The 15,328-nt window shown below is 36.2% G+C and overlaps 1 protein-coding gene across 6 annotated transcripts in view; it reads left to right on the top strand.

Annotated features, from left to right (window-relative positions):
* NF1 (neurofibromin 1) overlaps positions 1-15,328 on the top strand; it is a 275,386-nt gene that overhangs the window by 81,659 nt on the left and 178,399 nt on the right. For 5 of the 6 annotated variants that reach the window (XM_010861452.1, XM_010861457.1, XM_010861455.1 and 2 more), the window contains 4 exons: positions 3,540-3,646; positions 8,631-8,698; positions 8,930-9,005; positions 11,010-11,167. In XM_010861452.1, coding sequence (XP_010859754.1) covers positions 3,540-3,646; positions 8,631-8,698; positions 8,930-9,005; positions 11,010-11,167 — 409 coding nt within the window. Of the gene's footprint in view, positions 1-1,709; positions 3,245-3,539; positions 3,647-8,630; positions 8,699-8,929; positions 9,006-11,009; positions 11,168-15,328 lie in introns of those variants that run through there. The other variant, XM_010861458.1, reaches the window with a different exon arrangement.

Below are 15,328 nucleotides of genomic sequence, written 5' to 3' on the forward strand. Positions count from 1 at the left end.
TTCAAGAAAATTAGAGATACCGAGGGGACATTTCATGCAAAGATGGGCTCGATAAAGGACAGAAATGGTATGGACCTAACAGAAGCAGAAGGTATTAAGAAGAGGTGGCAAGAATACACAGAAGAACTGTACAAAAAAAGATCTTCACGACCCAGATAATCACGATGGTGTGATCACTGACCTAGAGCCAGACATCCTGGAATGTGAAGTCAAGTGGGCCTTCGAAAGCATCACTACGAACAAAACTAGTGGAGGTGATGGAATTCCAGTTGAGCTCTTTCAAATCCTGAAAGATGATGCTGTGAAAGTGCTGCACTCAATATGCCAGCACATTTGGAAAAGTCAGCAGTGGCCACAGGACTGGAAAAGGTCAGTTTTCATTCCAATCCCAAAGAAAGGCAATGCCAAAGAATGCTCAAACTACTGCACAATTGCATTCATCTCACACGCTAGTAAAGTAATGCTCAAAATTCTCCAAGCCAGGCTTCAGCAATACGTGAACCATGAACTTCCGGATGTTCAAGCTGGTTTTAGAAAAGGCAGAGGAACCAGAGATCAAATTGCCAACATCTGCTAGATCATGGAAAAAGCAAGAGAGTTCCAGAAAAACATCTATTTCTGCTTTATTGACTATGCCAAAGCCTTTGACTGTGTGGATCACAAGAAACTGTGGAAAATTCTGAAAGAGATGGGAATACCAGACCACCTGACCTGCCTCTTGAGAAACCTATATGCAGGTCAGGAAACAACAGTTAAAACTGGACATGGAACAACAGACTGGTTCCAAATAGGAAAAGGAGTACGTCAAGGCTGTATATTGTCACCCTGTTTATTTAACTTATATGCAGAGTACATCATGAGAAATGCTGGACTGGATGAAACACAAGCTGGCATCAAGATTGCCGGGAGAAATACCAATTAACCTCAGATATGCAGATGACACCACCCTTATGGCAGAAAGTGAAGAGGAACTCAAAAGCCTCTTGATGAAAGTGAAAGTGGAGAGTGAAAAAGTTGGCTTAAAGCTCAACCTTCAGAAAACAAAGATCATGGCATCTGGTCCCATCACTTCATGGGAAATAGATGGGGAAACAGTAGAAACAGTGTCAGACTTTATTTTTGGGAGTCCAAAATCACTGCAGATGGTGACTGTAGCCATGAAATTAAAAGACCCTTACTCCTTGGAAGGAAAGTTATGACCAACCTAGATAGCATATTGAAAAGCAGAGACATTACTTTGCCAACAAAGGTCTGTCTAGTCAAGGCTATGGTTTTTCCAGTGGTCATGTATGGATGTGAGAGTTGGACTGTGAAGAAGGCTGAGTGCCAAAGAATTGATGCTTTTGAACTGTGGTGTTGGAGAAGACTCTTGAGAGTCCCTTGGACTGCAAGGAGATCCAACCAGTCCATTCTGAAGGAGATCAACCCTGGGATATCTTTGGAGAGAATGATGCTGAAGCTGAAACTCCTGTACTTTGAGAAGTATTGACTTCTCATGGCCACTTCTCATGGTGACTTCATGGCCACCTCATGAGAAGAATTGACTCATTGGAAAAGACTCTGATGCTGGGAGGGATTGGGGACAGGAGGAGGAGGGGACGACAGAAGATGAGATGGCTGGATGGCATCACTGACTCGATGGACGTGAGCCTGAGTGAACTCCGGGAGTTGGTGATGGACAGGGAGGCCTGGCGTGCTGGGATTCATGGGGTTGCAAAGAGTTGGACATGACTGAGCGACTGAACTGAACTGAACTGAACTATTGATAGATGAATCAGTGTCATGAGAATTTGTTGTGTTTGGCCATTCTACCTATCTATGGATGTTTCTCTTTGATATTTCTGTCATTGCTTTTCTTTCAGGAAATAATATGAGTAACAGATCTTAAGATAACTTTTTTGTTCTACTGAAGTATATATCATGTTCTGTGGCTCATAGTACTTTTTTATGTAGACCATTAGCTGCTTTCTCCACCGAATTGCCTGTTTTATGGTTGGAGGGTCCTAAAGACCCAAATTATATCTGATTTGAAATATCACCAGAAGCAGAAGACTCAGTGACTCTGAAAGTTCTATTTGGTTCTTTTACAAGTCTGCTGTTTTTTTTTTTTAAGTAGTTTATTATTCTTTTGTATAGTTTAATATTTCTTCTTGTATGTCTAATTATTTAAAACGTTCTTATTTATATTCTCTTTAAGATTGTTAAATAATCTCATTTGTTTGGATGTGCCAACTCTCATTCACAGTGAATTGTTTCTCTGTGTTTTGTAAACTGTGATTTATCTTTAGGGCAGTGTGTATTTTCTTTGGGAATCTCTTGTGACCTGGGACTCTGAGAGTATCCTAATGATGGTTTTGCATTTGCCAAGTGCCCAGTTTTGGACCCATGTTTTTGTTAATTTCTCAGTCCCAGATTGTATGGGTAGTACAAATATGGGCCTCAAATCCTTGCAAGGTGACAGCCCTGGGTGACTTTTTCCTCTACGCAAAGCTTAGGCAGAGCAGACAGACTTCTTGTGCTAGTAAATCCCTACCCCCCCACCCCCCTTTTTTTCTCCCTGTCTCCTTTTCAATGTCTTTTTCTTTTTTCAGGAAGTTCATAGCTCTTTCTAGCCATGTTTTATGCAAGGCCCTGGTTCTACTTCCTGCGTTCTTAGGGTTCAGGGCTTTGTATCTAGTCTCATGTGAATGTTTAGCCCCACACCCCTAGGTTAAGGAGAGAAAAAACTTAACCAACTCTCACCCTTTTGTTGGCCAGATCATCCCTTCAGAACCATCTCTGGTTTTCAGTTTCCTTTCCATTTCTGGACTTGAGTGGGTAAATAGCATTTGTTTTGCTTTATTTCTGTACAGTTAAAATATCTGTTTGTTGTTGTTCAGTTTATCTAGTCTTTTTAGAGGTTTTAGTGATACGTTTTCCAGTTCATTTCTTTTGACCATAATACCTTTTTATTTGATTTATCTGCCTTATAAATTCCCCAGATGCCCCTTCCTTATGGTAATAACAACTGTAAAAGGAATTAAACTTTCCTTCCATTTTTCACAAACAACCACAAGAGTTAGCTTTTCAAAAGTTGGTGTTGCTGATTTGTTAAGTTGTGTTTCCTAAGGAGTCATATTCCATATTTTTAGGCTCTTTGCAGCAGCTGTGGAATTTGTAGCATGTAAATCAGTTTTGAGGACCTTCTCATTCCCAATGTGAACTGCTAAGCTTTTCTCACCCTGATGATAAGAAGAACATTAGTGTAAGTGCTTAGAATAATTTTACTGTTAGCTATACATCTGTAGGCTGAAGTGAGTGAAAGAAGAATTTGAGAAGGAAGAAATAGCATTGATTTCATTTTTTAGCAACTGAAGGTTTAATGCAATGATAATGTCAATTTTAAATTATACTGCATTGGTTACAATTTGAGCTAATATTTTAAATGAAATCATGTAGTATTTGTGCTTTTTTACCATCAATCCAATTTGTTGAATTCAGAATTTTGAACTATCCTAAAACTTCAGTTGATAAATTATTTTTGATTTTTTACTTTTCAGGTTACAGGAATTGACTGTTTGTTCAGAAGACAATGTGGATGTTCATGATATAGAACTGTTACAGTATATTAATGTGGATTGTGCAAAATTAAAACGACTCCTGAAGGGTAAGTTTAAATGAATGATGTATGTGAAATTAATCACTGTGGGTGAAAAGTAAGTATTTTGAATGTACTAATTGAGCTAATAATGTTGAGCTAGAACATCAAAATGGATTTTATAATGCAAATGTCCTTGAGAAATGGATAGTAATACTTTATGGTTCAATAATTTTTGAACCTTTGCAAATAATAGAGTAATGAATATCTTAAGTCTTGGCAATGTAAAGTTTTGGTTCAACTACAGTTTTTGCTTTTTCTCTTTATTAAAGAGAATGTGAGGATGCTGTTATTTAATTTTTCTAGAATTTCATCTCAAAGATAGTTAGGTATTATAAAAGTTATTTGTTTATCTATTGCAGGGCTAAAAGCAGGTAGTTTAGCAGGGTATAAAAGTTTCATTGCAAATGGAACCAGAAGATTGTGCTTTTATGATGAGAGGAGAAATTGAGCCAGGGATCTCATTTCTGATATTCTGTTTTCAACTCTGTTATTGCCTTACTGACTGACTATATAGCATTTCAAAGTCTTTTATTCTTTCAGTGCTTAGTTTTGCTTCCTTAGAGAACATATCAATAGTAGTCACACCTGGGAATATGCCTATGTGTAATGTGTAATGCCTAATGTGTAATTTTAAAGCTTTGAAGAGTGCTATCATTATGTTGACTGAAATTAACTATCAGAAGGAATTGAGAGGGTTTTTGTGGTAAGCAGGAATGTGTTAATATAAAGCAAATAGCACTGAGTATTATGAATATACTGAATATAAATGCCTAAATTCATTTCACAGAAATTGTTTTTTAATTTTATGTAATGTTGGATTCTGGCTAATTTAAATGTGAAACCTTATAGTATGTGATTCATACTTATTTTTATTCTACTTTGTATATTGATTAAGGAATTGTCAACAATGTTTTTTAGTGTTTGACCTTGAAGGAGATTTAGTTATACTAACTTTAAAAACTAACAGTTCTGCAGTGCAGTTTTCAAAATACTATGTTTAGTTTTTCTAACATTTGCTTTAAACTCAACAACTATTTCACCAAAGATGTAAAAAGAACTGTATCTATATAGATGAATACTATAAAGCTATGTTCCAGCTATATTATGATTGTTCAGAATTTACGATTTTAGGCCATTACCATGATAAAACCAAGCAATGCTTACCTCACTTTTCAGTAGCTTTAATTAAGGAGAAATGAATCATTTTAGCTGTTATGTCCCTGATGGCTCAGATGGTAAAGAATTCTGCCTGCAATGCAGCAGACCTGGGTTCGATCCCTGGGTTGGGAAGATTCCCCTGGAGGAGGGCATGGCAGTCCACTCCAGTGTTCTCGCTTGGAGAGTCCCCATGGACAGAGGTGCCTGGTGGGCTGCGGTACATGGGGTTGCAGAGAGTTGGACACAGCTGAGTGACTAAGCACAGCATAGACAAGTGGACAGTAGTTATTTTAGATTATAATAAACCACCACTCAATTCAGTTTAAATTTCAGAATTTTAATATTTATTATTAAACATTGAAAAATTAAGGAATGATAATATTTAGATATTTCCTCTATGTATAAAATTTAAGAAATGTGAGTTTTTTTTCCATAGCTGTTCAGTGACATTTGGGAAATCTAGTCCAGAGTGCTTGTGGATAGGTGTTTGTTTAAAAGATCAGTTTCTTAGAAATGTTTAATACATAATAATTAATTGATGGTTCTTCATGCACAGTGAGAGAAACTAAGTGTATGGATAAATTACTTTCTTTTTATTGTGGTAAGTTATCCCCATTGAATGCAGCTTCCTTATGAGCATAAATTTATAGAATTTTTGCTGATAAATATGACATATAAAGCCAATATTAACCAGACCAGCAAAAGATGGTTCTACACAGTCATGGTAAAAGGAATGGAAACTTCCTGTAATATGAATAGTAAAAGTAATAATGTGTTTTAAATTCAATTCAGCAGCTTTTGTTGAGAAACTATATGTAAGAAACCTTGCTGATTGCTGAGCTTACAAACATTAGTAAAATATTGAGTCTCTCCTTTTGGAGCTCATGACCTGGTTTATGAGACAAATATATTATCAGATTATTTGCAAACAGTGTGGCAGAGCTAAATAGAGTGAGTATAACATGAGAGAAGAAGTGTGTATGTGTTTAGGGGCAGGAGATGTTAAAAGCAAGATACACAGGTACAACAGTACATCATATCATATTAATAAAAACATAGTAACATTTGTTGCATTTTCCGTATGTGCCATACATCACCCTGTGCAGTTTACATGCTTTTTCTCATCAACAATCACAAGAACCCTGTGAAACAGATGTTACCATTATCATCCTTTATATTGATGAGGAAACTGAGGCCTAAGTAACATTTCCAAGATCATACATCTGTTGAGTGGCAGGATAAAGATTCAGTTCACATCTGCATCTCTAGATCCAAAGTACTTAACTGCTGTATTATTTTGCTTATGGGTAATGAGGCTTTGTTTTAGTGGCTCTGGGAAGTGATGCAAAGGTTTTTGGGTGGGAATTACCTTGATCAATGTTTTATTTTAGATATGCCATTTTGCTTGAAATTTGAAGGATGATTTGATAGAAAGTTGCATGAACTTCTGGAACTTGGTTGTGTAGTAATGTGATGTTGAAATAAGGATAGTGGAGGTCTGGATGAAATGTGATAGGGTGGGGACCAATTTGATATGGTGTTTAGGATGAAGAATACATAATCTTTGAGTAGAATACATTGCATAGCTTTTGGTGATTAATTAGGTGAGTGAGTGAGTGAAAGTTGCTCAGTCGTGTCTGACTCTCTGCGACCCCACAGACTATAGTCCACGGAATTCTCCAGGCCAGAATACTGGAGTGGGTAGCCATTCCCTTCTCAAGGGAATCTTCCCAACCCAGGGATTGAACCCAGGTCTCCCGCATTGCAGGCGGATTCTTTTACCAGCTGAGCCACGGGAAAGCCCAAGAGTACTGGAGTGGGTAGCCTATCCTTTCTCCAGCAGATCTTCCTGACCCAGGAATCAAACCGGGGTCTTCTGCATTGCAGGTGGACTCTTTACCAACTGAGCTATGTTGGTATGTATGCCCTTGACTATAATGAATACTTCAGGGACTTGAATCACATGTGTGTCATTAGCGAAACTGGAAAAGCAAAATACAAAGCCTAAGATGAGAGTTCGAGTTGTGTTTGGAAGCACCTGGTGTCCTATTGAAATCACCAGTGACATGATCCAATGTTCTCGTTCTGTGGCCAGCTGCTTAGTAGAGCTTATTGCATGTATCTCCTGTTGTGTATTTTAGAAATGTCAGTTGCTGCATTCCCGAATTCTTCATTTGTTCTATGAGCCTGTAGGCTATCAATTCCTTTTGGGTAGACTGTTGTTTGACTTGTGAATGAAGTATCTCTTAAACCACACCACTATTGACTGAAAATATGGAAATTGTATCTGTAAAAAACATTTGAAGAGAAGAATATATTAGTCTTTTAATTGGCATTTTAATTTTTATATATTCAGGAAAGAACAAAAGTGATTGAATATTGTTACCTATACCACTGTGTGTTTAGAAAAATAATGGGCAGTCAGTTTCGTATCCATGACAGCACTTAGAGGTATTGTTATGTCAGAGAAACCGTATGTCCTGGAACTTTTTTAGTAGGTTTCAGTAGTATTAACTATATTTTCTTGCTTGTTCAGATTATTTCTGGTGAATCTTTGTCAGCAGTTCCTTTTCAATACAGGTCAATAAGTTCCAAAAACCTAACACTTTTTGAATTCTTCATTTAAAAACCCTTCAAATAAAGGCTGTTGCTTTAAAGGAAAAAAAAAAAAAACTGATGTGGAGAGCAAGTTACTCATTTGCAAGTCCAGAAAAAAAAGAAAGCGACTTTTAGAAGATTTTTTAGACAATTTTATAACTTGAAGACTCATCTTTATCTTGTAAAGATGTTTATGTAATTTAATAAGTTATCTACATCCCTTCATTAAAAGTTATCTTTGTTACAAATGTGGACAGTAATTTTATAGAAGAGGGAAAAAAATTAAATACATAATGTATATGGAGAAATGTTTAGTCTTATTTTAAAAATGCATTGTACTATTTTGAATAGTCAAATTAGTAGAATAAAAGAAATGAACATATTTAATGATAGCAAGGATATGATAAGGACACTTTCACATACTGCTTGGTGGGAGTGGCCTTTGGCCCAGTCCTTCCAAAAATCAAGTTGGCAGTATTTATCAAGAACCTTAAAAATATTAATCTCTTGGACTGGACAGTTCTTTTTCTACATATTTATGTGCCTTAAAGGAATAATTAGAATGTGGAAAAGATTTGGATATAAAGTATTAATGTTATTTATATTAATAATATTCAAATATACAAAATTGGAAGATGTTTGAATAACCAGTGGCTTAATACATGGACTTAAATATTGAATATTATTGTAATAAATCATCAAATATACCCATGAGGAACTTTTAATAATATGGAAAAAGTTGGGGATATGCTGCTACCAGTAGAATAGTTTGAACAGGTTTGTTATGAACAGATTTTCTCAGTTACGGTAAATATATTTGTCTATATACGTGCATAGGAAAAGGGAAAGAAGAAAATTAACCAAACTGTAAATTGTGATTGTCTCTGAATGGTAGAATCATAGATAATGTTTTCCATTTCCCCTAGATTGTTATGTATTTTTTGAATTTTCTACAATGATTGTATTTTAGACATTTTTTAAAAATGTACTTATTATTAGAAACAAAGGAAAAAAACTCACAACCTTTGAAGTTCAAGGTTGAGTTTTGCCTTTAGTGGACAAAAACAGTAAGGTTTTTGGTTTATTCTAATTGTGTTTACCTTTACATGGCTTAATAAATAACACTGGCACAAAAGTTTGTGTGTAAGAGGAAAGTTATTTTTGCTGGTACTTCTGAATTGCATTTGTGTTAACTAATTAGTAATTGTAAAGCCCTTTTTTTTTTCTTTTCCAGAAACAGCATTTAAATTTAAAGCCCTAAAGAAAGTTGCACAGTTAGCAGTTATAAATAGCCTGGAAAAAGTAAGTAATAACCTCTTTGGTAGTAAAGTTTTGTTAATTTTTGGTTCTAAGTGTTGTTGTCTTCAGTATTTTGAGTCAAAGAGTAATAATTTCACATTAATTTTTAGAAAGAATGCATTGTAATATTCTTCTGGAGGAAATTAGAATTTTGTGATATAATTGGAGCAATATGATACTTTGTTTTCTGTATTAACAATGTATCACATAAAACATATGTTTTGTTATTTGTAGGCATTTTGGAACTGGGTAGAAAATTATCCAGATGAATTTACAAAGCTGTACCAGATTCCACAGACTGATATGGCTGGTAAGGATAATGTCTTTTAAAAACTCTTACTTAATAGATAAAAACCTATCATTTTCCAAGTTATTTTTGTTATTATGGTGCTTTTAATCTTTTCAACTTATGTCAAATAGGAAATATTATTTTTTTCTTAAACTTCTGAATTACCCTCAACCTTTTTCCTTTGAGCAAATAGATAAGGAAGTTTTGAAATGAAGCTCTGATCTTTAATTAGTTGTAGATTGGATACCGATGGCATTTTGTTGTAGAGAAGCCCTTTTTTGTGCTCTGAGGTTTTATTTCCTGTTTAGAGAGAGGGGTATCAAGTAAGAATATCCTCACTTAGAATTCTCAAGACACAGCTTCAAGGAGAATAGACTCCTGGAGAACTCGGTAATTCCCTTTAAGAAGCTAATTAGTCTTGTTTCTTGGATATAATCACACTTTGCATAGGGCCCTCCACAATGAGACTAAATACCAGTCTGACGATTTGTAAAATTTGGACTTTACTAGGCTGGATGAACTTTACCACCGTAGTAGGCGAGAACTAGGAAGTAGGTAAGAACTTCCAGATGTTCAAGCTGGATTTAGAAAAGGCAGAGGAATCAGAGATCGAATTGCTGTCATCCTTTGGATCATAGAAAAAGCACAAGAATTCCAGGAAAACGTCTGCTTCTGCTTTATTTACTATGCTAAAGCCTTTGACTGTGTGGATCACAAAAAACTGTGGAAAATTCTTAAAAAGATGGGAATACCAGACCACTTCACTTGCTTCCTGAGAAACCTGTATACATATCAAGAAGCAACAATTAGAACCGGACATGGAACAATGGACTAGTTCAAAACTGGGAAAAGAGTACCTCAAGGCTGTACATTGTCACCCTGCTTATTTAACTTATATGCAGAGTACATCATGTGAAGTGCTGGGCTGGATGAAGCACAAGCTGGAATCAACATTGCTGGAAGAAATATCAATAACCTCAGATATGTAGATAATACCACCCTTAAGGCAGAAAGCGAAGAGAAACTAAAGAGCCTCTTGATGAAGGTGAAAGAAGAGAGGGGAAAAGCTGGCTTAAAACTCAACATTTCAAACAGCTAAGATCGTGGCATCTGGTCCCATCACTGAATTCATGGCAAATAGATCAGGAAACAATGGAAACAGTGACAGACTTTATTTTCTTGGGCTCCAAAATCACTGCAGATGGTGACTGCAGCCATGAAATTAAATTTGCCTTTTCTAAAAAAAAAAAATAAATAAATAAATAAATTTGCCTTTTCTAAATCCAACTTGCTCGTTGGAAGCAAAGCTATGACCAACCTAGATAGCATATAGAAAGCAGAGACATTAGTTTGCCAACAAAGATCCATCTAGTCAAAGCTATGGTTTTTCCAGTAGTCGTGTATAGATGTAAGAGTTAGACCGTAAAGTAAGCTGAGTGCCAAAGAATTGATGCTTTTGAACTGTGGTGTTGGAGAAGACTCTTGAGAGTCTCTTGGCCTGCAAGGAGGTCAAACCAGTCCATCCTAAAGGAAATCAGTCCGGAATAGTCATTGGAAGGACTGATGCTGTATCTGAAACTCCAATACTGTGGCCACCTGATGCAAAGAGCTGACTCATTTGAAAAGACATGCTGGGAAAGATTGAAGGCAGGAGGAGAAGGGGACAATAGAGGATGAGGTGGTTGGATGGCATCACTGACTCAAAGGACATGAGTTTGAGCAAGCTCCGGGAGATGGTGAAGGACAGGGAAGCCTGGGGTGCTGCAGTCTGGGGTCGCAAAGAATCAGATGCTACTGAGCAACTGAACAACAGGGTGGATCAAGATAGCTCTTGTAATACGTAGACAATATAACATTACTTTTTTGATTACCTGAATGAATTTGTTGAGAGTTAAGTGATCTTCCAGATTTAGCTTTTTAAAATGTGGCCTTTGCTAGTTTTTGAATAGTGTCAGCTTTTAATTTAATGCCAGAGATTTCCTTGTCATCTAATAGTATCATTTAATATTTGTATTTTTCACATAGAGTGTGCCGAAAAACTGTTTGACTTAGTGGATGGTTTTGCTGAAAGCACCAAACGTAAAGCAGCAGTTTGGCCACTACAAATCATTCTGCTTATCTTGTGTCCAGAAATAATCCAGGATATATCCAAGGATGTGGTTGATGAAAACAACATGAATAAGGTGAGGAGGGAAAAGTTATTTCCACTATGTTCAGATGTGAAATGATATTTTTTTTAAAAATTTCATTTGGCCATGCTGTGTGGCTTGCAGGATCTTAGTTTCCCAACCAGGGATTGAACCTGGGCCCTGGCAGTGGAAGTGCCAAGTCCTAACCACTAGATGGCCAGGAAATACACATGAAGCAATTTACTTTACTCAAGGTATATATTTCTTTAAGCTTAGCGTTCTGTCCATTTCTAGTTGCATCATTGTGGGTATTTTTTTTGCTGGCCTTAGCAGAGACATACTTGGATATAAATTTAGTTGGAGGAAAAATATGGTGTTAGTGATAACCCTCATTGATTAAAGATTTAAAACGATCCCATAGTTGCATTCTTTTGCCAGAAAGGATAATATTAAACATAGTATTAAACATAGTTTTCTGTAATAATCACTGCAATCACCCTACTAAAATTCATCACTTTTATGATGTCTTTGCGTGTACTTAGGTTTGTGTCCATTTGGTGCTAATGAAATGGCCTAGTAACTCATTGTAGGCATTCTAGAACAGTTTTCACAGCATTTTATTAGGAAAGCAGGGTACCACATATGCCATCTGTAGTGCAATTGGCACTGTAACAACTGATAATTCTCAGGGGCTAATAATTTTTTAAAAATAAGAACTGGGTATTTAACCTTATTGTTTTATTTGAATTTCTTTATGCAGTTTGTTTTGAGAATATGTTCTTTGTAATATAAATATTTAAAATTTATACCATTAGCCGACTAAGCATGAAATGGACTTCTGCATGAGTTGTCTATAGATGGAGATGTTCAAAATCAGCTAAATGAATTCAACACTTGGTAGAAATGTTGTGTAGGGAATTTATGCATTGACTGGTAAATAAATGAACTGGATAATCCTTGGGAGTCTGTGATGCTTTGGTGCTCTCCTTAGATTTATATTGTAACTTACCCATTATGAGGACACCATTTTTCATGTTTCATTGTTTTGGACTCCTTTAATATTTTGTTTTTTGTTTGTTTGTGTTTATTGGGAAAATACACATAGGTAAAAAGCTGTTTTGAGTTCATTAGTGCTCTTAAGTGAATTTGTATTTTAATAATCACAGCCACGTCTTTCCAAATGCTTACTGGTCATTTGTTTATCTTCTGTGAATCACTCATTTTTCTGTTGAATTATTTGTCTTTTATTGATTTGTAGAGTGTCTGTACATTTTTTTACTTGGTTTCTCTTTTTAAACTTTATGGGTTTTTGTTTTTGCTATTTAGGTATTTAAAATTTGTGAAGTCCACTCAGTTTTGCTCTTTTTTTCCCTAGCTTTTTGGGTCAGTTCTCTCCTCCCCAAGATTTATTTATTCATTTTATTGAGATATAATTCACATACTATAAGATTTACCTTTTAAAGTGTATAATTCAGTGGTTTTTAGTATACTCAACCAAAAGTTGTATAATCACTACCACTAATTCCAGAAAATTTTCATCATCTCCACAAAAAAACCTTATGCCTGTTAACAGTCATTCATTATTCCCCTTTCACCCCAGTCCCTGGCAGCCACTGATCTATGTTCTGTCTCTGTATTTGTTTATTCTGCACATTTCATATAAATGGAATCATACAGTATGTGACCTTTGTGTCTGGCACTACCCAAGAGTTTTGAAATAGGCGTATATATATATATGTGTGCTGTGCTGTTTTAAGTCACTTCGGTTGTGTCTGACTCTTTGCTACCCTTTGGACTGTAGCCTCCAGGCTTGTCTGTCCTTGGAGTTCTCCAGGCAAGAATACTGGAGTGGGTTGCCATGCCCTCCTCCAGGGGATCTTCCCAATCCAGGAATCGAATCCACATCTTCTATGTCTTCTGCATTGGCAGGTGGGTTTTTTACCACTAGTGTCACAAGGAAGCGTGTGCACATGTGTGTGTGCGTGCAATTCAGGAGGAGGGCATGGCAACCCACTCCAGTATCCTTGGGCTTCCCTGCTGGCTCAGACAGTAAAGCATCCACCTGCAATGCGGGAGACCTGGGTTCAGTCCCTGTTTTGGGAAGATCCCCTGGAGGAGGGCATGGCAACCCACTCCAGTATTCTGAAGCAACTTAGCATGTATGTATATATTTTTAGTACTTTGCTAGGTTAAACAATTTAGATCTTAAATGTATTATTTTTAATTTATTCTCTTTTCTAGTCATATTTCTAATGTGCTAATGAGTGTTAATGGTTATCCTTTATTCATAGGTGTATCCTTTGATTCATATCTACTTGGTCGTTTGTATGAAAATACATACACATATATGATGGTTGTTATATTTTTTAAATGAAATAATTTTATACATATTACTCTGCATCTTACTCTATTTACTTAAAAGACAATTTTATCTGTTCCTCAAAATAGTTGATAGAGATCTAACACTTTCATATAAGTATTTGGTAATATTCTGTTACACTAATGAGCCTCATTTACTCAACCATTTCAGTGTGAATAGTTAGCTTTTTTTTTTTTTTTTTAAGGAATTTTTGTCTCTTTTAAGGTAACTTTTAACAGTTTATTCTTTGATCTTTGATAGGAGATATATTTTTCAGTTTTATCAATAAAGAGTATGTATATCTATGTCTGCATATTTTATTTATAATATAGAAATATGTAGACAGAATATGTTTATAATATTTATATATTATCTTCTAATTATTTTCTTCAGTATCCATGTTTATGACTGTTTCCTCATTTCTAATATGTCTCATTTTTCCTTATTCATGTTTACTAGAGTTTATTTATACTGTTGGCCTTTAAAAACTTGGTCTTATAACTTTATATTTTCTAGCATTTATTTTTTGAGGTAATGGTTTAGTTCATCTATTTTCACCTTTTTAAAAAATTGTCGAACTTTCTATAAGGTTTTGAATACTTTCTTGCAGCGGTCTTGGTTTTCAGATGAAGTGTTCTTAATTTTAGTAGTTTTAAATCTCTGATTTCTCTTAAATAATGATACCATATTTGACTTAGAGGAATGTTTTATAGTTTCCAAATTGTTTTTGGGTGATTTAAAAAGTTTAATTGTGTTAGAAAATAGTGGTACATATTTGTTTAAAAAAAGTGCCCCACAGTCATCACAGTAGAATGTATATCATTTCAGTAGGGCACAGAATTTAATATAAATCTTTAAAACCACTCTTGGAACTACCCTATAGGTGTCTTGAGATAGTATCCTGTGAGAAATGCTTGGTTTTGCTGGCTGGGCTCCCACAGGTAGCCTTTGGCACTGTGGCAGAGCTCCTCCCAGGCTTTGGTAATCATGCTTCAGTCAGTTCAGTTCAGTCGCTCTGTCGTGTCCGACTCTTTGCGACCCCATGAATCACAGCACGCCAGGCCTCCCTGTCCATCACCAACTCCTAGAGTTTACCCAAACTCAGTCCATCGAGTCGGTGCTGCCATCCAACCATCTCATCCTCTGTCTTCCCCTTCTCCTCCTGCCCCCGATCCTTCCCAGAATCAGGGTATTTTCAAATGAGTCAGCTCTTCACATGAGGTGGCCAAAGTATTGGAGTTTCAGCTTCAGCATCAGTCCTTCCAAAGAAATCCCAGGGTTGATCTCCTTCAGAATGGATTGGTTGAATCTCCTTGCAGTCCAAGGGACTCTCAAGAGTCTTCTCCAACACCACAGTTCAAAAGCATCAATTCTTCGGTGCTCAGCCTTCTTCACAGTCCAACTCTCACATCCATACATGACCGCAGGAAAAACCATAGCCTTGACTAGACAGACCTTTGTTGGCAAAGTAATGTCTCTGCTTTTGAATATGCTATCTAGGCTGGTCATAACTTTCCTTCCAAGGAGTAAGCGTCTTTTAATTTCATGGCTGCAATCACCATCTGCAGTGATTTTGGAGCCCCCCAAAATAAAATCTGACACTGTTTCCACTGTTTCCCCATCTATTTCCCATGAAGTGATGAGACCAGATGCCATGATCTTAGTTTTGAATGTTGAGCTTTAAGCCAACTTTTTCACTCTCCTCTTCCACCTTCATCAAGAGGCTTTTTAGTTCCTCTTCACTTTCTGCCATAAGCGTGGTGTCATCTGCATATCTGAGGTTATTAATATTTCTCCCGGCAGTCTTGATTCCAGCTTGTGCTTCTTCCACCCCAGCGTTTCTCATGATGTACCTG

The sequence above is a fragment of the Bison bison genome, unplaced genomic scaffold, assembly GCF_000754665.1.
Source record: "Bison bison bison isolate TAMUID 2011002044 unplaced genomic scaffold, Bison_UMD1.0 scf7180017864472, whole genome shotgun sequence".
NCBI classification, from domain to species: domain Eukaryota; kingdom Metazoa; phylum Chordata; class Mammalia; order Artiodactyla; family Bovidae; genus Bison; species Bison bison.